At 49.8% G+C, this 22,971-nt stretch overlaps 14 protein-coding genes across 14 annotated transcripts; 7 read left to right on the top strand and 7 right to left on the bottom strand.

Moving 5' to 3' along the window:
- Positions 1-107: 107 nt before the first annotated feature.
- Positions 108-1,376, top strand: KLTH0C06138g (uncharacterized protein; the record flags this gene model as incomplete). Its single annotated transcript, XM_002552446.1, has 1 exon — positions 108-1,376. One exon carries the CDS (start codon positions 108-110, stop codon positions 1,374-1,376), a length of 1,269 nt encoding a protein of 422 aa, XP_002552492.1.
- Positions 1,377-1,454: 78 nt separating this feature from the next.
- Positions 1,455-1,772, bottom strand: SPR6 (Spr6p; the record flags this gene model as incomplete). Its single annotated transcript, XM_002552445.1, has 1 exon — positions 1,455-1,772. The coding sequence occupies one exon, from the start codon at positions 1,770-1,772 to the stop codon at positions 1,455-1,457; it is 318 nt and encodes a 105-aa protein (XP_002552491.1).
- Positions 1,773-1,928: 156 nt separating this feature from the next.
- On the bottom strand, positions 1,929-2,516 carry SLX8 (SUMO-targeted ubiquitin ligase complex subunit SLX8; the record flags this gene model as incomplete). The annotated part of the gene is made up of 1 exon (XM_002552444.1): positions 1,929-2,516. The coding sequence occupies one exon, from the start codon at positions 2,514-2,516 to the stop codon at positions 1,929-1,931; it is 588 nt and encodes a 195-aa protein (XP_002552490.1).
- A 615-nt stretch (positions 2,517-3,131) lies between these two features.
- RPL23A (60S ribosomal protein uL14) lies at positions 3,132-3,774 on the top strand (the record flags this gene model as incomplete). Its single annotated transcript, XM_002552443.1, has 2 exons — positions 3,132-3,173; positions 3,403-3,774. The coding sequence occupies 2 exons, from the start codon at positions 3,132-3,134 to the stop codon at positions 3,772-3,774; spliced, it is 414 nt and encodes a 137-aa protein (XP_002552489.1).
- A 10-nt stretch (positions 3,775-3,784) lies between these two features.
- TEL1 (DNA-binding protein kinase TEL1) lies at positions 3,785-12,229 on the top strand (the record flags this gene model as incomplete). The annotated part of the gene is made up of 1 exon (XM_002552442.1): positions 3,785-12,229. One exon carries the CDS (start codon positions 3,785-3,787, stop codon positions 12,227-12,229), a length of 8,445 nt encoding a protein of 2,814 aa, XP_002552488.1.
- A 109-nt stretch (positions 12,230-12,338) lies between these two features.
- On the bottom strand, positions 12,339-13,367 carry SHO1 (osmosensor SHO1; the record flags this gene model as incomplete). Its single annotated transcript, XM_002552441.1, has 1 exon — positions 12,339-13,367. The coding sequence occupies one exon, from the start codon at positions 13,365-13,367 to the stop codon at positions 12,339-12,341; it is 1,029 nt and encodes a 342-aa protein (XP_002552487.1).
- A 314-nt stretch (positions 13,368-13,681) lies between these two features.
- AVT5 (amino acid transporter) lies at positions 13,682-15,019 on the bottom strand (the record flags this gene model as incomplete). The annotated part of the gene is made up of 1 exon (XM_002552440.1): positions 13,682-15,019. The coding sequence occupies one exon, from the start codon at positions 15,017-15,019 to the stop codon at positions 13,682-13,684; it is 1,338 nt and encodes a 445-aa protein (XP_002552486.1).
- A 664-nt stretch (positions 15,020-15,683) lies between these two features.
- On the bottom strand, positions 15,684-16,340 carry MRP21 (mitochondrial 37S ribosomal protein bS21m; the record flags this gene model as incomplete). The annotated part of the gene is made up of 1 exon (XM_002552439.1): positions 15,684-16,340. One exon carries the CDS (start codon positions 16,338-16,340, stop codon positions 15,684-15,686), a length of 657 nt encoding a protein of 218 aa, XP_002552485.1.
- Positions 16,341-16,374: 34 nt separating this feature from the next.
- Positions 16,375-17,637, top strand: MAP2 (methionine aminopeptidase; the record flags this gene model as incomplete). Its single annotated transcript, XM_002552438.1, has 1 exon — positions 16,375-17,637. The coding sequence occupies one exon, from the start codon at positions 16,375-16,377 to the stop codon at positions 17,635-17,637; it is 1,263 nt and encodes a 420-aa protein (XP_002552484.1).
- Positions 17,638-17,870: 233 nt separating this feature from the next.
- SCS22 (phospholipid metabolism-regulating protein SCS22) lies at positions 17,871-18,883 on the top strand (the record flags this gene model as incomplete). The annotated part of the gene is made up of 2 exons (XM_002552437.1): positions 17,871-17,907; positions 18,186-18,883. 2 exons carry the CDS (start codon positions 17,871-17,873, stop codon positions 18,881-18,883), a joined length of 735 nt encoding a protein of 244 aa, XP_002552483.1.
- A 216-nt stretch (positions 18,884-19,099) lies between these two features.
- Positions 19,100-19,495, bottom strand: RPL32 (60S ribosomal protein eL32; the record flags this gene model as incomplete). The annotated part of the gene is made up of 1 exon (XM_002552436.1): positions 19,100-19,495. The coding sequence occupies one exon, from the start codon at positions 19,493-19,495 to the stop codon at positions 19,100-19,102; it is 396 nt and encodes a 131-aa protein (XP_002552482.1).
- Positions 19,496-19,620: 125 nt separating this feature from the next.
- Positions 19,621-20,439, top strand: KLTH0C05896g (KLTH0C05896p; the record flags this gene model as incomplete). The annotated part of the gene is made up of 1 exon (XM_002552435.1): positions 19,621-20,439. The coding sequence occupies one exon, from the start codon at positions 19,621-19,623 to the stop codon at positions 20,437-20,439; it is 819 nt and encodes a 272-aa protein (XP_002552481.1).
- Positions 20,440-20,544: 105 nt separating this feature from the next.
- ROX3 (Rox3p) lies at positions 20,545-21,156 on the top strand (the record flags this gene model as incomplete). Its single annotated transcript, XM_002552434.1, has 1 exon — positions 20,545-21,156. One exon carries the CDS (start codon positions 20,545-20,547, stop codon positions 21,154-21,156), a length of 612 nt encoding a protein of 203 aa, XP_002552480.1.
- Positions 21,157-21,393: 237 nt separating this feature from the next.
- On the bottom strand, positions 21,394-22,818 carry GLO3 (ADP-ribosylation factor GTPase-activating protein; the record flags this gene model as incomplete). The annotated part of the gene is made up of 1 exon (XM_002552433.1): positions 21,394-22,818. One exon carries the CDS (start codon positions 22,816-22,818, stop codon positions 21,394-21,396), a length of 1,425 nt encoding a protein of 474 aa, XP_002552479.1.
- Between the last annotated feature and the right edge of the window lie 153 nt (positions 22,819-22,971).

The raw sequence follows: 22,971 nt of genomic DNA, 5'->3' as shown, positions 1-22,971 counted from the left end.
ACGAATAATGCTATAATTTTAATGACAGTAACCGAACTCAAAAAGATCGAATAAAAGGGAGAGAAGAACAGACACACTTTCAGGCTTTAAAGAAGTTAGCCGCCCCAATGAAGTCGTTTGCGAATAAGAGTAAAAGCCGACGCCCAAAGTTTCTTTTCAATTTAAAGATTAACGAACTCACAAACATTCCTCAAAGTTCAGGTTATTGCTTTGTCAAATGGCATCTTAAGGATGGTACGGGAACAACGAGTCATACTATTATTCCCGAAATCGGGTCACCACAGAGCAATGTCAAGTCAAGTAGCCAAAGCCGCGGGGCAACTCCGCGAGTGTTAGTTAAGAGCCATCGAGCACATTGGAACTACAGTTTACAGAAGCCTGTGCAAGTGAAGCTGGTCACGGACAAGAACAAGAATTTAAACAGTAAAGAGATGGTATTGGAGGTATATTTTGAGTTTCTTGAGCCTACTAATGCTTCACACGGTAAGTTTCAACATTCGCGCCAGCTCTCGGATGCTTCGTCCACTAACTCATCTGCTTCCTCGTCTAACAGCAATGTTTACACACAAAAAGTTTCGCGTAAGATGCTGCTTGGTGTTGTTGAGGTCAATATTGCAGAGTATGTGAACAGGGAGCAACATATGGTAACGAGCCGGTTTCTTTTGCAAAAGTCCAAAGTTAACTCCATTTTGAGCCTAGGGATACAGCTAGAGCTCACGCGTGGCAGCTTCGACGACTTTCAGCTGCCCAGTGCGGTGTCTTCTGGCCAGTTGCCGAATACCTTTCGTAACGGAATTACCGAAGTGTTTGATGAGTCGTCCGATATCAGCTCCCCAGTATCGTCGACGTTTCTTGGTAACAGTGGCGCCTCAGGCAGTAATTACAACGGAAGTTCAAGCCCCGCCAAAAAGACTGCTGACTTATCGGGATCTTTTTCTATCGCCATCAGTAATCCTTTTGTGGAGAAACTCTATCAGAAGACATTCCAGGTACCGTGGGACCCAAGGCCTGGAGAATTTACACCCAAGGAGTGTGTAGAAGACATATTGGACGGTGGTGACGGGTGGGCTAAAAACGAGAAAGGGATAAATCTTATCGATATCGATGCACTGCACTTAGCAGAGCTTGAACGAGATTACGACGCCCAGTTAAAGGGCGTTCCCATGAACATGAATTATGGCGAGTTTGATAAACGTGCGTTCTTGGAGCGGCGCGTGGGGTATGAAACTCACACAAGCACTCAGGACAGAGGCATAGGAGGGCGCAAGAAGTTGGACAAAAGCTCCGACAATCTCTGCGAAGACAATTTGGATGACTATGATACGGCGAAGCCTAACGACTTCAAAAGCTGGACTATTGGGAAAGTCTTACCTTAAAATTCAACGAGTTGTACTATTTTATAATATGTAAATGAGTAACGAAGTGGCACGTTGTTTCGGCTCTTGATGCTCTTTTCAGGGCACTTTTTCCATGATTTTGGAAATGTCATTATGCAGAGGGCTTGGTCGCAAAGAAAGTGTGCGGCATATACACCAAGTACCTGGTTGGACGAGATCACCGTGATTGATGCCACGGTATCTGCATTTGATTGGTCTGAGGTCTGGCGTTCCGTGCAGAGCGCCGTACCGTATCACTAGGGGTCCTAACACAGAAACGCGCACGAAGCGTTTGAGTCTGTGTGGCCGTGACTCCACTCTCTTGAGAAACTGAATTGTTGGCGTTTTCTTGAAAAACCGGGGCGTCCTTTTACGGGACAATGGATCGCGTATCATTGGATAGCAAGTGGTCGGAAGCCTGTGAGGCGGCCCTCTTCGGGCTCGTGGGCGGACTACGTTAAAAAGATCATTTTTGTGTAGATCGCTGTCGTCATAACGTCAACCCACGGAAACACTGCAATCATTGACAGACTAAGAAGGTTTTGAACACTCCTAGGTCTTTCGGATGCGCTTTTTGCGCATTATTATGAGTCTGACGTCCTTGAAGCGCACGTCCCTTCTGCACAGAGCGCAGTGGCCAGCGCTGCGCTGACCCCGCGAACTGTTGACCATCTGGAAAAGGCATTCTGTGCAAAACACATGTCCACACGGGGTCACAAGCGCAGCTTCGGGGGGATCGAAGCAGATAGGGCACCTGTAATCAAGGGCGCGCTTGTGTTCTGGCCGCGGCGATCGCGGGGCCTCGTCATCCGAAATCTCGACTACCTGTTGAAGTCTGGCGTCGCTGTCTGAGTCCGGGTCCGCGTCTGACGCCGGGCCAATCTCTATCACATCCAGGGAGGTGTCGGCGTCCGCAGGTCCCGCGGTGGAGCTCCGAACGGCGTCTTCGTCATTAGCGACGTGGTCGCTGGCGAGCTCGCCGCGCAACTCGTCCTCCAGGCGCCTGTAGTCTTCATCCTCGAGGTCAGAAGAGCCCTGTGTACGTTCGCTATGTGATATGTGGCGGCGTTTTGGCGCTCGTCCTTCCGGTGACCCGTCCACCCGCCGCGGGCTGTCTTCCTGGTCTGAGCGATCGCTCATGCGATAGCCAGCTACGAAAATAGTCGGAAGACGCAGCCGGTGGGCACTCGTAGAGCTTCGCTGAGTAACGCTTGTGATCCTTGCTTTTGGGCGACACTTGCAGTCGCGTTCTAAAGCTTTGTTTCCAAAGTCCCAAGCTGCGTCCCCTGCTTAGTAGTAGCGCAAGCAAAGCCTTGCAAAAAGAGACGTGCTTCAAAAAAAGAAGAGTTTCAACACTGTCTTTGCAGATACGTCTCAGATCTATCTTGGATTAAGCAGAACACCTTCCCTTCCCTGTGACAACTTCAAAAAGTCATGATCTTGCGATGCTGGAGTTCGATGTTTTAGCCCTCATCACGTGTGTTAGGGCTTCCGCATATCTAATTGACTGTCTTAACCCATACATTTGCAATTTTCAAACTCGAAAAATCTCAAAAAGCCTTCGAACAACCGACGCAGCTCCTTGAAGCTGAAACTTCAAAAAGTCGCACATAGTAGTCGCTTTTTACGATGAGGCGAAAAATTGTGGGAATGGGATCCAGCGCGGTCGGAGGAACTACTCCATGAGTAGAGCACTGGAAGAAACGGGAAGTTAGCCGTCTTGAGAGCTGAAAGAACAGATAAGAATCAGTAACAATGTCTGGTAACGGTGCTCAGGGTACTAAATTCAGAATTTCTGTATGTTGAAGCTCTAGGAGCAAAACCACGAGGGTTGAGGGCGCGAACGAGCAGTGAGCGGTGGGTACGGAACTATATGGGCGATGAGCAACGAGCTTAGGATACGTGGATATGAAGAAAATTTGCAGTAGATCCTCATGAGAACGGGATCAGTAGCTGTGCTTCCTCGCCGGCTCGAGCACGGCGCGCCCCACCAGAACGCAGCGCGGACTTACTAACGGCTTTGCAGCTAGGTTTGCCAACCGGCGCCATCATGAACTGTGCTGACAACACTGGTGCCAGAAACCTGTACATCATGGCTGTCAAGGGCTCTGGTTCCAGATTGAACAGATTGCCAGCCGCCTCTTTGGGTGACATGGTTATGGCCACTGTCAAGAAGGGTAAGCCTGAATTGAGAAAGAAGGTCATGCCAGCCATCGTTGTGCGCCAGTCCAAGCCATGGAGAAGAAAGGACGGTGTCTTTTTGTACTTCGAGGACAACGCCGGTGTCATCGCCAACCCTAAGGGTGAGATGAAGGGTTCTGCCATCACTGGTCCAGTCGGTAAGGAATGTGCTGACTTGTGGCCAAGAATCGCTTCCAACTCTGGTGTCGTTGTGTAAAGCGCTCGGGATGTTCCCATTTTACATAATATATTTGTACACTTCTATCATTAGTGAATTTTCGTTTCCATCTAGACAATATCCTTCCTTAAAACAAAACAGACGTCACGTCACGCTGTTCGCCCCATGCTTCTCGTCCATGGACTCTTCCCAATTACCCACGATCCTGGAATCGCTGTCTTCAGGGAAGCTAAAGCTACGTGGCCAAGCCCTTGATGAGCTGACTACGCGTCTGAAACAGGATTCTACGCCTTTCCCTCCCAAGTACCTATATCCGACCATCGAAGCTCTCGTTGACATCCTCGAGGCCGAAAAGATCAAGTATGAAAACCTCAGTGCTGACGGGGCCGCATCCTCTGAGAGCAAGCTCACGGCCGTCGAAAATAGATTATCTTCGGCGTCCTATGTGTTGAGGATCCTTGTTCAGACCACCAACCCCAGCTTTAAACCCAAGCACCTCAAGTTCCTTCTTTTGCTGCTACCGGATCTCATGGTCTTCCATGGAACGGATTCGCTTCTACCAAGCACGTCTACACACCTTCTCAGTGCCCTTGAATCGCTTATCGAAAGTGAGATCTTTCAGCTCAAGTTCGAGCCGCTTCAATGGATCACGCTAACAAAAAAACTACTTTCATTCCTCTCCATCCAGTTAGACTCTTCTATGAGCAGCAAGAATGTTATGCATTTGCTGAGTTTGCTGGCGTCGCTCCTCTCACTTGACTGCGCATTTATCGAGGAGGTACAAACGACGTTTATCGACCCATTAGCCAAGTTTCTTACTAAAGCTGAAGGCGAGAACTCTAACACTAAAGCGCTTCTTCAACTCATAAACCTTTACATTTTGAAGGTACATTTAACCGACTACTTTGGCTGCTGTAAGTTGCTCGAATTAACCATGCGTTTTCTTACCCGTGTCGGTAAGTTAAGCACACCAGGTGTTGACTACGAGCTTTCCATGTTCAACATATTTCTCAGTAAGCTTTTGTGCCACCAGATACCTCCTGGTCAACTCCCCGGTGCTTTTGATCAAGAGTATCTGGCACAGCTTTTTGAAGATTACCTGGTGGTCGCGTTAACGAATTATGATCCCAGCCATCTCGGTTTTGGCGACTTCCTATTCAGGAGCTTAACCAAAAGAATTGAGTGGTTGGAATTTGACGAATTCCAATTGCATCCTCAGTCTGATGTAAATTACTGGCTTCAAGTTCATAGTCTTGCCCAAATGGTCAGGACTTACTTCACTAAACGTGGTAAACAAAAGCCTGAAGAGAGCTTACTCTTCAAAAAAGCTAAAACGTCCCAAACTTTTAGTACAATACTAAGAGACACTCTTAGTCCAGCATCCTTCATCGTTCGATGCGTTGAGAGTACATCTAAATTAAACCAGCTGACTGGTGTTCAGCTAAGCGCCTTTATTTCCGCAACCACAAACCAAGAGACAGCAGACATCAATGAAGTTGTTGAAGCCATCATAATGAAGTGGGAAGACATTCACATGGAAGGTTGGGTCCTCATTGCATTACTCCCACTGATTTCTGATCACAACTCTGAAATCCCTAAGAAAACAGTACAAAAGGCTTTTCGTCTTAGCATTCCTCTTCTGAAATCAACAAAATTGTGTCAGCCAGCTTGCGCCTTACAGGTTGCCTTAATGAAACATTATAAAGATTTCTTGTTGGCCGACACTGCTCTTGTTCACCAAGCCAGTGATTTATATGAAGAGTCGGAGCTGAATGGACCAGCTCTTCTTACTGACGTTGCTTTTGCATTTTGGGAACATATGCACTGGCTCATAGCTACTTCGAAACCAGAACTGCACGAATCGGCGCACTCTAAAACTGTTTCATGGCTACTTTCAAAAGCGAGCCAGCTTCTCCTCAAAAGACCCGATCAGTCTTCTTTTTCTTCCTTTACGGCATGGCTGGCCGGAATCAGGGCTAATAAAATTCAAGACTGTTTGTTTACTCAATTCATTCAATGGGATTACAGATATTATCCTCAGTGGGTGAAGTTTTCCGCTGAAAGGAACTTCCTTTTACAGCTAAGAGGCTCACTCACAAAAATAACAAAAAAGCCTGTGGAGGCGAGTCCTGTTTCGATTTCCACACAATCCATGTCCCAAATTTTTACCCTGATATTGTCGTCTATCAGAAGTTCCACGAAAGACGCTGATCTTGCATATCGCTGGTGTTGCGAGGGCACGAGAATACTCAACGCATTAGCAGGCGTTAATAACTATGCTGATTTCTTAGAGGAGCTGAAGCATGAAATATGCTCAGTTGTGTCTGAGCTTCGTGAGCTGGCGAAGGTGCCGTCAACTTCCTCGTTGTTTGAAGTGACGCAAGTGCCGATGGATGGAATATATTCGGAAGCCTTGTTTTCAAACATTGGAATTCAGGCTTTATCAGACAGGTATAAAGAGCAGCTATTGAGCTTGAGTACAAATAGCCAGAAAGTCCATTTTGACCTTTTTGAAGGCCGTAAAAAGGTAACAAATACCGCTTTCTCAGTTGGGCAGAAAGATGAAAGCTCGTTTCAGTATTGTTTTTCATCTATCGGTGCTGTTGTGTATTTTCTCTTGAACAATTGGAGGTTCACAGCGGGACATGAAGAGGCCGAGAGCCTCCACAAGGTTGCAGAGTTCTTGGATGGGCTGCCGGAAAGATACATGATAGACTGCTTACCGACTATTACTTATGCGCTTCAAGCCTTAGACCAGAAGAGATCATTTCTCAAGCCCTTGGAGCATATTACACAAAAATTAGGATCCAATCTTTTGAGTGCAAGGTTCAACACGTCAAACCTATCCGTTACTTACTTGTCGCTTTACCTGAATGCAGTCCGCTGGTCTTGGCTGGCAGGAGGCAACAGTTTTCAAGAGGCTGACTGCAAGGATATATTTGAATGGATAATTTCAAAGCTCTCCGAAAATTCATTCGGCGGCCTGCAGGCTTTGGGCTGCTTTGCAAAGCTTCTTTTGAACATACTCAGACACCACGATTTGTCAGGAGGTCTAATCAAAGGTGGGAAGCAGAGAGTGTTTGGCACCCTTGTTTCCTGCATTCAGCGGCTGCCGCCTTTTGCTGTTATATCGGCACTTGAAGGATTCGGAAAATACATGGCTAAGATCAGCGGCAAAAATCAAAGCATTGTATTTTCAGAGCTCTCCGAAACGTTCCGAGATGACCTATCTGTGGAAAGGCAAGCATTCCATTTTATGATCCTATCAAGGATTGGCAGCTCATCTCGTTCTCAACTAATTAAGTGCACATTACAGATACTGAACATTGGACGAATTTCTATTTCTGCGACATATGTCAAAAGCTCTTTGGATGCTCTTGCACTCTCCAACAAAATGAAAAATACCAAAGAGCTATTTCATCTTCTTCGTTTTGATATCATTAACTATTGGTACGAAAGTAGCATCAGAAATCAAGACTCGAGTTTTGATTTTTGGAACGTGTCCCTCTTTGGTTTCGCGACGATTCCAGATTTTCTTAACCAATACTCTAAAGAAGTGTCAGGATTCCATTTTTCTAAAAAAGTTGCTTTATCCTTTGTCCCTCAGGGGTTAATCGATGCTACAGGAAAGGATGAAAAGATCCTCCTTGAACAATGTCTTCACCTCTCTATTCCTCTTTCCTATATTTCCTCAGATCAACCGGAGCTGGTTCTCCGGACCTTCAAAGATACGCTTGGAAGGCGGTACAATCACCTCTTGAAAAACTTGGCTCGAGAAATCTTTTATTGGACCTTGTGCTTCACAAAATGGGACTGTTTAGAGGAACTCAAAGGTACATTCAATGAACTGTATCCCGGATCAAAACTCTCTGTTGCTCTTTTCAGCCGATCCTCTTCAATACTGAAAGATTACTCGGAACTACGCATTGCACCCGTTATCTCTATGAGCCTGCTAAAAGCGTGCATCTCGACACATCATTTGGATGAAAGGGAACTAGTTTTATTGCTTGCGAGGCTAGCTTGCGAGCTAGATGAGTGTTCTCCGGCGAGCTTCTGTCTGCCCATCTTACGAAAAATCAAAGCGATATTACTTCTTTTTGAACCCTTCTTATCCAAATGTGAGTACTTACCAGTTTTGGCGCAGGTTTTAGCGGGATGTCTTAAATCCCCAGAACTAAATAATGAGGTTTGTGATATTATACGCAGCATTATCGCTTTTGGCGTAGGGCCAGAATATTGTACCACTGAAATGTACTCTGCTGTTTTTGCGTCCCTATTAGCAGAGCAGCCACTTTTGAACCTAAGTTCAAACGAAGTGATAGTGGATAGCCTAACATCAGCCGCTGTCTCCTCTGGAACAGCATATTCGGACACATGGGAGTGTTGCCTTAAGGTGTTAAAGGGCGAAAAGTTAGAAGAACTCGTATACCTTAAAGACGATCTTTTGCGCGTTGATCATGCAACAGAAAACAGGATATCTCTCCTTTCTCGGCTATTCGATTTCCACAAAGAGCCCGCTCCTTTTGATCCAGAGTTTGATTTTTCTCCTGTTACTGTAAGGAATCTCATGCGTGTACCAGAGCTAGAAGCTGAGACATCCTCGAATTTTAACCTTTGGAAAGGATATTATATTGGCGGATACTACATGAAACATACGCATTTGCCATCACTTCTGATGGATAATCACGCTTGGAAACAACCCTTGAGCTCTGAAACTTCTTCCCTTGAATGGATCCTCAACAACCTTTACGAACAACTGAATGTCACGACCAATCCTAAGTCATATCTAGCTCTTGTGTCAGTGGTTGGGTTTCTTTACGAGCGAATCTCACATTTAGGTCCTTTTTTCTCAAGAGCAGATTTTGCAGAGAAGCCGTTATGTATTCCGCATACTGTGCGTTTGTCTGAACGCGAATTTCAACTGTTACACAGTATAGAATTGACTTTTGATGACTCGCATGACTTGCGCTTGCTTAACCAACAAAATGTTGTTTCATACAAAAACTGGTTGTCCACGCTTTTGCAGTCCCTTTCTAAGGAGCTGGGTGAGATTTCCCCCGACCTTCTTGCTTTCCAAGTTCTAGACAGAGATTCTCCAGCATTTGTGGAATCTGTATCTTTGGGCTTGTTTTCATTGCTGGATCAGGCCAACGGGAAACTTGGGGCCTCGATTATGCTTCAATTTTTAAGAACTTACGAATTCCCTCCTGAAAGTTACAACAAAGATTTCAGACTCAAAGCCTCGTTCGCTTTACGTCTTTTCTCCGTCATACGATCAAAATCTAGGGAAGGAAACGTAAGGCTATCGAAAGTTTATGAAGATTTGAATCTTGAATGCTTCTTTCATTTGGCATCCAAAATAGGCAAAATGAAGCTTGCATACATGCTTTTTGAGGAGTGCTATCCTTCTCTAAACTTATGTGACACGCAAAAGTTATACCCCGTATTCGAGGGTATTAAAAACGAAGACTTAATTCGCGCCCTTCCTCGCGAGGCTTCTCTTGATGCTGCCGTTTTATCTGTATCCAAATTCCAGCCAAGAAGCCTGAAAAGCTTTATGTTCAATAATTGCAAGTTTGACGTGGATACAATAATGCACTTGGACCCCGACGAAGAGGAGGTTATCCAATCTAGTAACTCCAATGGCTTCAATGGACTCGCAGAAATTCTGGGTGGTATTAATAGGGCGCGACATCCTAAAAAAAAGGAGGAAGCTTACCAATGGAGCATTAAGTTGGGTAAGTGGGACTTGGCGATGCCCGGAGACCACTCTACAAGTGCTGAGGTTCTTTACTCTCTTCTGAAGGATGTTCATAGTAAACCCTCCGAAGGCCTCGCTGCTCCGCGCAAGCTTCTCAAAACCATCGCTCATCAATCCCGTCTGTTTCCTGAGAAAGATCAATGGGCGAGCTCCCTCTGTGCCATTTTAACCGCAGAGCTCATCTCCAAGCACTCAGGTGTATTGCCAGAATGCGCGCGCACAATGGCTATAATCGACGCGTTCGATCAAAAAGCTGTTGAAAGTTCAAGCTTTTTGGCCCACCATCTCGTCATGAGATCACGTCAAATGTTTTTAAATTGCTTGAGCAGCCCTTCCTTGACTAGTCAATGCAACGTTGACATGAGAGTCTGTGAGATAAAAGAGCTTATCAAATATACAAGAATGGCTCGTGAAGCTCAGCACCGACAGGAATCCTTGACTTCGGCTATGCTTCTGGACCGAAAAGTGAATATTCTCAGCGGCCTCCTGAAAAGTGATTGCTGGAATCAGTACGCAATCGTCGAGGGTGCCCAAGCGCTTTGGCTTCAAGGCGAAAGCGACATTGCAACCTCAATGCTTGAGACCCTTTTGCATAACAGAATTCATTTGGAGAGCAATGACAGCGTTCAAGTGGGGACTTATCCACAGATACCGAATGTCCAACTAAAATCTACTTTAGTTGAGTGGACTTCTTCATGCCGAAAAGAAAATGCGCATACCATTTACCGTGAGTACATTGCAGATTCTTCGAGCGAAATGGCTGCAGTGAGCGATTTCAATGATAGAGCAGAGATATTCTTTAAATTCGGCGAATTCTGTTACCAGCAAGTGAAACGCCTTAGTGCAGATAAAACAATTGACGAGAGGCGCAAAAGATCCTCAAAAGGCTCTGCAGAATTATCAAGCCTACTAGAAATTATAAAAGACGCATCTGTACCTGACCAGGATAGACTAGAAGCCAAAAAGCACTATAACAAGTTGAAGCTTCAATTGGCGCAGGACCATGACATACTGGCTAATCTATCCAAGGAATTCAAACTTTTTACCTGGAAGTCTTTACATTTTTACCTGAGCACACTAGTGTACAGTTGCCAAAAAGACGACGTTGTGTTAGACAAGTTTTGCGGCCTCTGGTTTCAGTACGCAGAAGATGGGGAACTTAACTCAAAATTGTATCAAGAAATTAGCTCTATTCCAAGCTTCAAGTTTCTTCCCTGGGTTAACCAGATGACTTCCCGGCTGAGCATTGAATCTAGCCCGTTCCAGCGAACGCTCCAGTTGACTCTTAAAAGAGTAATGTTCAAGCTTCCAAACGAGACGCTTTATCCATTGATTAGCTTGAGACTTTACAAAAAATTGCAGTCGGCTGGCGATCCGTCAATTTCTGCCAGGGTTAAAGCCGTGGAGAAACTTTTCGCTGAATTGGAGAAATATGACAACGGGAAGTTCTTAATTGATTTTCTCGATCCGATTCAAAAGTTTTGTGAGATGTGCGTTGAGCTCTCTTGCATGAAGCTCTCAAAAAGTTGTCGCCAAATAAATCTCGAGAATCTGAAGTCAGGAAACTACTGGCTCCAGGGTATTAGTAAAAAGGGCGTTAGCCTGCCTGTAAAGCCTGTGCGGATCACTTCTTCAGCTGATGGGCGCAAACCGAGGCCCACAATAACGCATATGGGCCCTATAGTGGAAGTATCCGCATCTGGGCTTTCACTACCTAAAATCGCAACGTTTTACCTCTCAGATGGCACAAGCCACAAAGTTCTCTTGAAAGGTAGTAATGATGATCTGAGGCAGGACGCTATCATGGAGCAAGTTTTCAAGCAAGTTAATCAAATTTTGTTAAGAAACAGTTTGACGGGAAAGCATGAGCTCCGTATCAGGACGTATGAGGTTGTACCACTTGGGCCGCAGGCCGGGCTTATTGAGTTTGTTTCGAACTCGACCTCTTTACATGAAATATTGAGGGGTTTGCACAAAGATGACGACTTACCGTTTGACAGGGCCAGAAAGATGATGAAAGCAGCTCAGAGCAAATCAGGCGATGAGCGAGTTGAGGTTTATCTCGAAATAACGAATTCAGTAAATCCGAAGCTGCGCCAACTCTTTTTCAATTCTTTTCTGGACGCACAGGCATGGCTCGATGCCAAATTTACGTATACCAAAGGTGTGGTAACTACTTCGATTATTGGTTATGTGTTGGGGCTTGGAGATAGGCACTTGAATAACATACTCCTTGATACGTCAACTGGAGAGCCTGTTCATATAGATTTTGGCGTTGCGTTTGATCAAGGAAAACTTCTTCCCATCCCCGAGCTCGTGCCGTTTAGATTAACGCGGGATATGGTCGATGGATTCGGTGTAACAGGGGTCGAAGGTGTTTTCCGTAAAAACTGTGAGCGAGTTTTTTCCGTGCTAAGGGCAGATCGCGAAAGGGTAATGAACGTCCTCAATGTGTTAAAATGGGATCCACTGTACTCATGGGTTGTTTCGCCTCTAAGAAAACGGAAGCTGCAAGCCAACATGTCAGATGACAGTGAAGACTACCAAGCAAGTGTGCCAGTTGCCACTATGCTTGAAGACAATAATGAGTCCCTTCGAGCACTGAAAGGCGTGCAAAGCAAACTTGAAGGTAGCGGCCTAAGTGTGGAAGCCACAGTCCAAGAGCTTATCCAACAAGCGACTGATTTAGGCAACCTTGCCACAATATACATGGGGTGGTCGCCATTTTACTAGTTCAATTGATAATGTAGCAACTTGGAGCATCTTTGTCCGAGATACAATCCCGTTTAATCAAACTTGTAGAATACACCTTAATAACGTAGAAATAGTCTATAGATACAACTTAAATAGAGTTTTCTCCGACCAACTCGACATAATTACTTGGAATTATGCCTGTTTCTCCATTCGCTCTCTTCGCTTTCCACCACCTGCCTTCGATGTCGCCAACCCTCAACATCTCACCTTGTTCAAAAGACACTTCATATGCATCGTTAGAGTCTGCAGTGTATGTGTACAAAGCTTTAGCGACGTAAGGGAAGCTAGTTAACTCATCACCAGCGTCGCTGTAAAGCCCTAGAGTGTCACCCATTGTTGTTTCCGTGTTACCATTTGTTGTATCAGTGACAAAAGTACTAGTGTTGTTTCCGTGCCCCATGTTGCCATGAAGCGCCGGTGCGGTTGGTGGGCCTGCGTTTTCGAAACCGTTGAGCGCGGTTGAAGAGACGTAATGCTGTGAATGGGTGTCTGGGTAAAATCCCTGGGAGTGGGGGGCAGGAGTGGCGTTATAAAGATCCATTTGTGGAGAAGCCGAATACTTGGAAACGTTGCGGCTGACTAGCGGTGGCCTGCTGCTCATCGCAATGGATGATTCGAGGACGGAATGACGTATGCCTCTCAAAGAGTAAGAGTCGATCCATCTGTTGGAGGGAGACGCATTGTCACTACCGAAGTAAAACATCCAAATGATGTTGATCATGGACAGCAGTATAACGCCGGCCGACGCTGCTCCCATTCTAGAGCCATCCTGGTATAGCATTTCCGCAGCACTGTTTGTTGTGTATACAAAAGCAACGGCTAACGCCCCGCTGAGGAATGACTTGTAATAGTCGATCAAATCGTAGCAATACAGGATCAAAACGAGAACCATGAGCAGTATCTGGTACACTATGCCCCACCAGCTGAATGCAGGGTATTTTTTGGAATTTGAAGCTGCTACTACGGAGCCCGCGAACGCGATGATCCAAGCGATCAGTGCGAGTGAAAGCGACGAGATTGCGAACGGGTCTGTGACCAGATTGGCGAGACGAAACTCGTGTATTCTGTGAGGATGGTCTCGCATTTGTTTAGCTTCCACGCGATTCGGGACCGCCATTTTGATCTAAGCCTTTGTATATAGCTGAACACCACTCTCTGATGTCGTCTCGGGAAGTTGTTGATCCTGGATTCGAGCTATCGCTTGCCACAATTGTTATCGATCTTAAATCAGTAGTTTGAGCGAATGGAATTCCTTGACACCATCTATTAGCGTGGTATGATCTTCCGCTGATCTGTTTAGCTCCAGATCTAGAATCCGTATTATTCGTGTTTCAGGAATAACGAAAATTTCCGTACACACGTACAAGCCAACTAGTCTTGGCGATAAGTACTTATAAGAAGCTTAGTGTATATGAGAGGCCGATTAGGAGGTTAGTGTGTGGCCCCGAGTAATAATGTGGCCGAGAGGCACGTAACAAGTACAGCCATGCCCCAACAAGCCAAGGTTAGGGAGAGGTATTTGAGAAATTTAGTTTTCGTAGAACTTTGGCCAGGTTGATCTTCAGAGCCTATCAGTTGGAAGCCGAAGATTCCTGGAAGAATGAAAGAGATGGATGTGGACCCTGTCGCACCAACCACGGCAAGAACGCGGGCCAGTGAAGTCACTGATATGGCTAACAAGTAGGAAAGTAGGAGGATGGAGGTGGTGATAGCGATGAAGCGTTTGCCTTCTAGCGGCATCACGGCCAGCTGGCGTGGCCCCCCCTCCTCGACAACAATGTCTTCTGTATCACTAGAAGGTATCAACTGGGAGGACTCAGAACTGGGTGATGGCGCAGCTTCGTGGCTCTTTCCTGCGCCAAAGTAGTGGAGAATGTGGTCAACGGAGGCCCTTGCCGGGTGGCATTGCAGTGGGAAGGCCAACATCACCAGCAATGCGATCGCCACGCGCCCAACAGTTGTAGCGGCGGATTGTGGGTACAGCATGATGATGTTTCCGGCTACATTGTCGCCGAATGTTGCGTAGCCCGAGCCTCCGATGAGCAGGTACAGCGACATGGCGAGCGCGACAGAGATAATTGACACTTTGTATATGCCTTTAAGTGAGTTGTCACGCAGCTCATTGACGATTGAAAACATGTTGTGGTGGCAAGTGTAGGCAAACACGAAAATGGGGAAGCAGCTCAAGAGCGCGGCGAAAGAGCCGACAGGTTTGCCGAGGCTAACATGACCTCTGAGTTCGCGAATCTCGTCCGAAGGCCAGACATAATGTACCAGGACCAACACGCAAAGATAAGCAACGGAGGAGATGGCAACCATGGACGCGTACCTCAGAGAGTCTAGCCGCTTCATGAAGCACAGAGGCGACACCACAAAAAGCATGACCAAGGTTATATGCAGATTTCGACTCAGCAGGAGCCCATGAGACGTGAACGTTGCAAAAATGCGGGGCATCAGGTCGCCCACTACCACCAGGTAGGAGACTCCCACGCCGAAGCATTTCACTGCAATGGCCAGGTCGAATATCACGCTCAGCTGGGGGTATGTGACCTGGGCGAGCGCAAAAAAAGATGCGTTCCTCTCGGCCGCGTACTTTGACACTCGACCCTGGATCATCAGCCCTGCGAGGGAGCATGCTCCGCAGAACGCGATCATGCCGAAGCCTAGCAAAACACCGAAGGGCCTGAACGCGTAGGGCATGGCCAGGATCCCTGCTCCACAAGCAGTGTGTAGCAATGTCAGCACTCCTGAACCAAGAGAAGAAGACATAGAGGTAGTTCAAGAGACTTAGGCGGCAGTTTGAGCGGTGAAGTTGTCGAGTGACGCTCGTCGGTTGGACCGGACATTGATAAAGATGTTATGATAAACAGTAGATATCCACGTGACTGATGACAGCGAATCTGTTTATGTGTAAACAATCGGAGGACAATCGCGCGGACCTTGCGTTGGTCCTCCTGTCCAATAAGTCTTTGAATATTTTAAATATGCTTTTTGGCTAGTTGCCTCTGTGTAGTCCGCTCCCGCGATTTATTCTTCAGGATATATAACGAAACGTTACTGAAACCATCAGAAAACTGGCACCACCCAATGACGCGTTCTACGACTAGCTAGGGATGTGATTGAAGTGGAGACAGAATTGAATTTGCATGTTGCTGGAGCCGCTTCTTTCTGTTTATGATATGAGGACTCAAATCCAAAGATCATTTAGTTGTTAAGTTTATGTTTGAACAGCTGTTGAAACATTTAGTCCAAAAACACACAGGTGTGGGCCCAAACACATTTCTCGCTATGCAAATAGCGTACTGCCTGGAACCGCTTCTCATTCAATACTCAATGCTTTGATCTTATATACAGGTATTAATAATGTTGGTTTAGGACGGAAGACGTTTGTGCATGAAAGCTGTGCGCAACACACTCTACAGCGAAACCCTGTTCAGTACCCCTTACGCTTGGCGTCCTTCACAACCTCAATCAGACGCTTGAAGCCCTTCATGAACTCGCGACGGTGTCTCTGCGAACTGCGTATTTCCTTGGCCTTCCCGCGTTTGAGATGGAATCTCTGGTTACGCCTATCCTGGGCGATCCTGTTGGAAAAAACAACCGAATTCAGCTGGCGGAACGCGCCGGCGGTGTCACCGTTGTAAACATCCACGGTGCGGCCTGCGCGCACGCCGGTCAGTCTGGATGTCAGGGCGTCCTCCTTAGGCGACGCGATAAAAGACGCAGCTGCGAAACGCTGCCCCTGGTCTTGTGGTGCACTTGAGTTCTGCGGGCTGGGGATCTCAAATTGCAGCTTGCTGGACGCGCCTGTACCCACTTTCGTGTTGCTTAACGGGTTCAGTTGTGAAGGGTCGAAAATGGGAGAATTTGAGCTGTTCAAAAGCCTCAAACTTGAGGAGATTGTACGCACACTTTGTGACAGCCTAACACCCCGTGAACTCAGCATCTTGGACCGCTGGGAGACACTTAACGTGGTGGTTTCTTCGGTATTGGCGTAACACCACTTCTTAAAATTTTTTAGATTTAGAATATATATTAAAGAATAGTGTCCTATGAACTCCATCACGAAGTGTTGGTGAAAACGACCCATAAGTTAGCGCTTCGAACACCCCAGCGTGCCAAGTATGAGTGATGCCATCGCAAAAGATGCAGTAAATACATCTTCCGAAAAGGAGCCAGTTTCAGCCACTCCGGAGCTCAAAACCAGCGGCAGCCCTGATGCCGCGGTCTCATCGGGTGACAAAAAGAAGAAGAAGAAGAAGAAGAAGACCAACAACATCAAGAACATAGCATTACTGTACCCCGACGAGAAATATCCTGAGGGAGAATGGATGGATTACCACCAAGACTTCAACCTCCAGCGTACCACAGATGAGGAAAAGCGTTACCTCACCAGAGACGCGGAGAACCAGCAGAGGTGGAACGACATGCGCAAGGGTGCTGAGATTCACCGCCGCGTTAGAAAGAACCTGCAGAACAAATTGAAGCCCGACATGACACTGACCGAGGTGGTCAACATTGTGGAAAACGCTACCCGTAAGTTCACGGGTGTGGACGAGAACGGCGACCACGTTGACCGGCCCAAGTCGCAGGGTGTGGGCTTTCCTACCGGTGTGTCTCTCAACCACTGCGCTGCGCATTTTACGCCGAATGCAGGCGACCAGACCGTGCTCAGATACGAGGACGTGATGAAGGTTGACATCGGTGTCCAGGTCAACGGCTACATCGTGGACTCTGCGTGGACCGTAGCATTCGACCCCAAATACGACAACTTGCTGCAGGCAGTACGCGAGGCCACCAACACCGGTGTGCGCGAGGCGGGCATCGATGTCCGGCTCACAGACATCGGTGAGGCCATCCAGGAAGTGATGGAGTCGTACGAGGTCGAGCTCAACGGCAAGACCCACCAGGTGAAGCCTTGCCGCAACCTCTGTGGGCACAACATCGCACCCTACCGTATCCACGGCGGTAAGAGTGTACCCATCGTGAAGAACGGCGACCAGACGAAGATGGAAGAGGGCGAGCACTTCGCCATCGAAACCTTCGGGAGTACAGGCCGCGGTTTTGTTGTGCCTGGCGGCGAAGTCTCGCACTACGCCAAGAGCGCCGAGGCCGACGGCCTCCCCGCGCCCTCGCTGTCCCGTGCCAAGTCGCTGCTCAAGACCATCGACGAGAATTTCGGGACCCTACCCTTCTGCCGGCGTTACCTTGACCGTCTCGGCGAGGACAAGTACCTGTTCGCCCTCAACAGTCTTGTGAAGCACGGAATTGTGCAGGACTACCCCCCACTGAACGACGTGCAGGGCTCTTATACGGCCCAGTTCGAGCACACTATTTTGCTGCATCCTCACAGAAAAGAGGTCGTTTCGAGGGGAGAAGACTACTGATGATACCCCAGAGTATCGGCAAGTGCATAACAGCCCAGAGGGCCCTCTTCTAAATCCCGCTGTAGCCCCAGACCACGCATTTTTGTATGCAAGAAACCCATATATCTATATACGAATCAAGGCCGATTTCGCATTGGCTTTCAACAAGAGAATGAAATAATAAAATGAGATATCAGATAAATAACACTGATTTGAGAGCAAGAAGCAGCTTAAGAAGAGCGATTTCAGAGCCAATGATTGAAATTAAACCCAGTGTTTTGGAATATAAGCGTATGTGTTAACTTTAAGCGAGCGTGGAGGCGGGCTTTTGAGGCACTTGAGGAAGGGTGATGCGGTGGCCAAAACAAAGAAATACTACAATACGAGGCACCTGGAGAACAGATGTGAACTCTGAGCCGCTGAGAGCGAACTCTAGCGCTGATTGTGCAGAGCAGAAACCGGCCTCTAAACGAAAGCCGTAGTGCCTGGCAGCCCGCCCGCGGTGCGCCGCTCCTTGGGAGTTTTATTGACTGGGACCCCTTACTAACTAAATGTTGCGATTTGTTCAGCACCTTTGACCGCTCAAGCGACCGAGTATGTCACTGTGACAAACAACACAGACCAAGCTGTCGCGTTCAAGGTGAAAACCACGGCGCCTAAATTCTACTGTGTGAGACCAAACGCCGCGTTGGTGGCCCCTGGCGAGCAAGTGCAAGTGCAGGTGATCTTGCTGGGCCTCGCCGAAGAGCCTGCGCCCGACTTCAAGTGCAAAGACAAATTCCTGGTTATAACCTTGCCCGCGCCATACGACCTTGGGGCCTCCAGTGTGACCGAGGCGTGGCCCCAGTTGGAGTCTGAGTTCAAGCAGCACGCGGTTTCCAAAAAGATCAAGGTGAAATACTTGTTGGGCGACGAGGCCCCCGTGCGCGCGGAGGAGTCGAGTGCTGCGGTCAAGAGAGAAGAGCCCGTCGGCGCCAAGGCTGCCGGCGCTTCCAGCAGCGCGCCTCAGGCTGAAGAGCCCCAGGAGACCAAGGCGGTGACCCTCAAGCCTGAGGAGCCAGCCCAGAAACCAGCATTGGGGGCCGTGCAGGAGGACGTCAAGCCTGAGGCTGCCCCAGAGCCCGAGCCCGTGTCCAAGGCGGCGGCGGCGACAGCAGGCGGCGCGTCTGAGAAGCACGTGGCCCAGAAGCAGGAGGCCGCTATAAATCCAGCCATCATAGCGCTGGTTCTGCTCATCGCATTAGTTCTGGGGTGGAAATTTCATTGAGTGCGAGGACGGCGGCTGCGCGATCTATGAGGCGCGCCGCTCTTTCGAGGACTATGGCAGACAGCCTTTTTATTGTATAGAACAATCTTTTCTTCACGTACTCTGCGCGCGGGCCGCCGTGGCGCTTTAGATGTCAAAACTGATGGTTTAAAATATACAACGTATTAAAAAGCCGCTAGACGGTGGTGTAGTTCGATTTTTAACACTTGTAAGCGCTTAGGCTTGCAAACCCAAACGACCGTTAGGGTTGGTGACCTTGACGCCCAAAGCCTTGGCTCTGGCTAGAAGAGTGACTCTGTTCTTGGAAGAGACGTTGTGGGCGATCTCAGCAGCGTAGGTTCTGGTGTGCATCATCAACATCTCCAAGTCCTTGACGTTGGCGACCAAGAAAGTCTTGTGGCCGGAAGGAGCCATGAATCTGGTCTTCTTGTTGGAACCATAACCGATGGTTGGCTCTGGGATGTTGCCTCTGAATCTTCTTCTGACAACGGAGTCGATACCCTTCTGCTTTCTCCAGTTCTCAGAGACTCTCTTGTAGCGGTCAGAGTGATGACGCTTGAACTTCTTTGTGTGTTTCTTCACAATCTTAGGGTGTGGTAGAGAAGCAGCCATCTGCTGGCGTTAGTATTGCTGTCGTGCGTGCTGGGCGAACCCGGGGGGCGCTGCGCCGTGGAGATGGCATACACATCCATCATTGTGTTCTGTGTCCTGGGCCACTGCCCAAATTGCGCTAGGCCATGTCTTGTCTCCGCTTCAACGTGCTGCTGTGCGATCCTCTGGCGCTTCCCGGTTCTTTCAACGTGTCTGTTCCCACATACCTTTCCTGTTACTTTACTGGACCAGTTCTAACGTTGAGACGTCTACGATTCCCTGTGCAAGCGTCAAATGTTTTTCCAATCTCTGTCCGGGCGCTGCCCGGACACGGTCTGTGTGCAGGAGCGGGAGCCAGACGGGCGCGCGCGAGTGCGTGCGCCTACCGCTCTGCCTACAGCCCCCGCCGGCGCGCCCGCACCGCCAGGGGCTCCCAGCCTAGCACCATGCCGGACGCCTGCCTGGGACCCGCGAGCAGCCCGCCCACGAACACACTGCGCCCGGCTCGCGCGCCGCGTCGCGCCGTCTCCTCCTCCTCCGCCGCGACCCACGCAAAAAAAGACCCTCTCAAACCCCCAAAAAGTTTCAGCACTCCGGAAAAAAGCGAGCACCAGAAACCCACACCCACGCCCACACACCAAGGCCACTCACACCACGTGACAGAGCAGTCACACGTCCGGCGTCCCCGTCCTGACCACGTGATCTTACGTATTGTTCTCTGTGCTTCTCTCGCAGCCCGCTCGCACATGCCAGTGCGTATACGGGCTACGGGTCCTACAGAGCGCGGTCGTTCCTGGGCGCGACAAGAAGGCGAAGGAATAAGGCCACCGTTTGATATTCACGCGTCTGGTCGTGCTGGCAGCGCCTCGTCTCTCAAGCGAGCGATTGTTGACTCCAATTCTGTTGGCCTTCTCCAAAGACTCACTAGTGTTGAAGGCAGGCAGGACCCAAAAGCGTTGCATTAGTAAAATTGGGGCCGTGGTTTGCGCAGCAAGGTCGGGTATAAAAACGAAAGCGAAACACAGGACCAAGGCCAGCAAGCAAAGTACAAACAGCAAGAAGCGCGCAGAATGACGACGGTAGACGACCACATCTCGCCCGCTTACTACTACTACGTAGACCCCGCGACCGTGTACCAGGCGCAGGAGCCCAACCCGCTGGAAGACCTGATATCGGTGTACGGGCTCCAGGACCTGTCGCGGCAGGTGGCGCGCACGAACCCAGACGGGAGCAAGGCGGTGAAGCTGCGGAAGTCGTACAAAAACCAGATCAGCGACCTGTCGGCCAAGTTCTCGGTGATCCCGACGCGCGAGAACGGCAAGGGCGGGGACATCTCGCACATGCTGTTCCAGAACAACGCGGACATGATGGCGCAGGTGCGGCGCACGCCGGAGATGACGGCGGAGCAGTGGCGGCAGCTGATGGCGGAGCGCGACGCGGGGCTGTTCGACGGGCACAACATGGACTGGGAGATCTGCCAGACGGTGCTGTCGCAGTTTGAGCGCAGCTACCCGGCGGAGTTTCAGGCCAACGGGTTCCAGGCCGAAGACCTGGCGTTCGACCTGGACGGCAGCGGCAACACGCTCAAGAGCCGCAAGCGCAAGAACAAGTCCAGCGGCAGCTCGATGGCGACGCCGAACAGCGACCTGCAGGACGACATGAAGCGCAGGCGGCTGGAGTAGAGCACGGATGGGAGACTTAATAGCTATATTTTTTGATTTTAATAATTACGTTCTATTGTTTGGTTGTGGATGGCGGCGGGGGGCGCGCGGGCCCTGTCGGGACGCTGGCCGGCATCGCGCAGCTGCCAGCGCCGACGTCGCGTTACGTAAGTACTTTCTCTCGACCTTGCGATGCCCGCGCGCACGCGCGCGGGCGTGACCGTGGCCGTGGCCGTGGCCGCGTCTTGTTTCACTAGCTCAGTTTCTCAGGTAGTCGCGCAGGTAGTTGCCCAGCTTCTGCGCGCCCTGCTCGACCGCGTCCCTCAGCACCTGGAAGTCGTCGTCCGCGTCGTTGTTGAACTCGACGAAGCCGGCACCGCCGGTCTGCGACCGCGCCGCGGGGCGGCCGAACTCGTCTTGCTCGTCCTCCTCGCCGAAGTAGGACGACGAGGAGATTGAGGTCGCGTTGTTGAAGTTGGTCTTGAGCTTGTCCTTCGCTTCCTTGGACGCCTCTTCGTCGTACGAGCCTCTGCCGAAGAGCATGTCCGAGGAGATGGCCTTCTGACCGCCGAACTGGGCGGCGACCTGGCCGGTGTACTTGGGGCCCGAGGCTGCGCGCTTGGCCTCCTTAGCCTTGGCGGCCAGCGTGTTGGCGTCGTTCATGGTCATCCCGAAGCCCAGCTTGGCCAGCTGCGGCTGCACGGACTCGACGGTCGCGGCGGAAGAGCCCGCCTTCACCTGGTCGAACGCGATGCCGTCGTTGTACTCGGAGATCTCGGGGTCGTCGTATGTGGAGCCCATCTTGACAGGCTTGGGCTGGCTGTAGACCGTTTTCTCGCTCGCAGCGGCGCGCGTGGCGCCCGCGGCAGCGCCCAGGGGCGCGGCCTTCTGCTCGGCCTCCTCCTGCTTCGCGGCTTTCTCGAAGTCGTCAAAGAGGTCCGAGGCCTCGCCCTTGCCCAACTTCTGGGCCGAAACCCGGGTTGTCTTGCGGCTGGACGACAGGATGGAGTGCTTCTTGGCGCCGGCAGCGGGAGCGGCCGTGGTTCTTCTTCTGGAGCTGCTGCCCGACAGGATCGAGGTCTTGGAGCCATTTCTGGAGTTGCCGGTGCTGGACGGAGTGAGGACCTTGGGCGAAGGAGTGGCCGCGGCAGGCTTTTCCCAGCTGGAGAAGAAGTCGTCCACGCTGTTGTTCTTGGACGAGGGCGCGGAGTTGGACGCCGAGGAGGTGTCGCCGGCGTCGTCCTCGGCAGACAGCACGATCTCGCCCGGGTGCTGCTCGGCGTCCTGGGCCACGCGCTTGTCGAGGTGGGCCTTGTAGTTACGGGCCACGGAGCTGGTGTACTTCATGCGGGCGTCGACGTTGGTGCCGAGGAACTGCTTGCCGTTGTTCTTCATGAAGAAGTCGCGGGCCTTGTGGTTGCCGCCGACCTTGAAGCGGCGCAGGTTGGTGACGGTCCACTTGTCGAGGTTGGAGGACTTGACGAACGTGATGTGCACGCCCAGGTTACGGTGGACCGCGGAGCACTGGATGCACAGCATCACGCCGAAAGGCACGGATGTCCACGTGGGGTTCTTGGTACCGCAGTCGAAGCACACCCTGTTGTCTTGCTTGGAAGCCAGTCTCTGGAAGACCTTGCTAGTTTCCTCCTTAGAGCAGTAGACATCGCCAGAACTGTCGCTCATGTTTGAAGCCAACTTTGAAATGTAAGCGCCGCAAGCGGTCGGTAGTGTACAGCGGTAGAATCAGTCCAACTAGCCGGCGTCGTGGGGGCAGGTGTGGCTGACGAGAAGTTGGATAAACTTTTGTAGAGGAAACCTGGGAAATGAAATCAAGTA

This window comes from Lachancea thermotolerans (assembly GCF_000142805.1).
Source record: "Lachancea thermotolerans CBS 6340 chromosome C complete sequence".
In the NCBI taxonomy this organism is placed as follows: Eukaryota; Fungi; Ascomycota; class Saccharomycetes; order Saccharomycetales; family Saccharomycetaceae; genus Lachancea; species Lachancea thermotolerans.
Note: the sequence above shows the minus strand (reverse complement) of the source record. Positions and strands in the feature narration are given on the sequence as shown.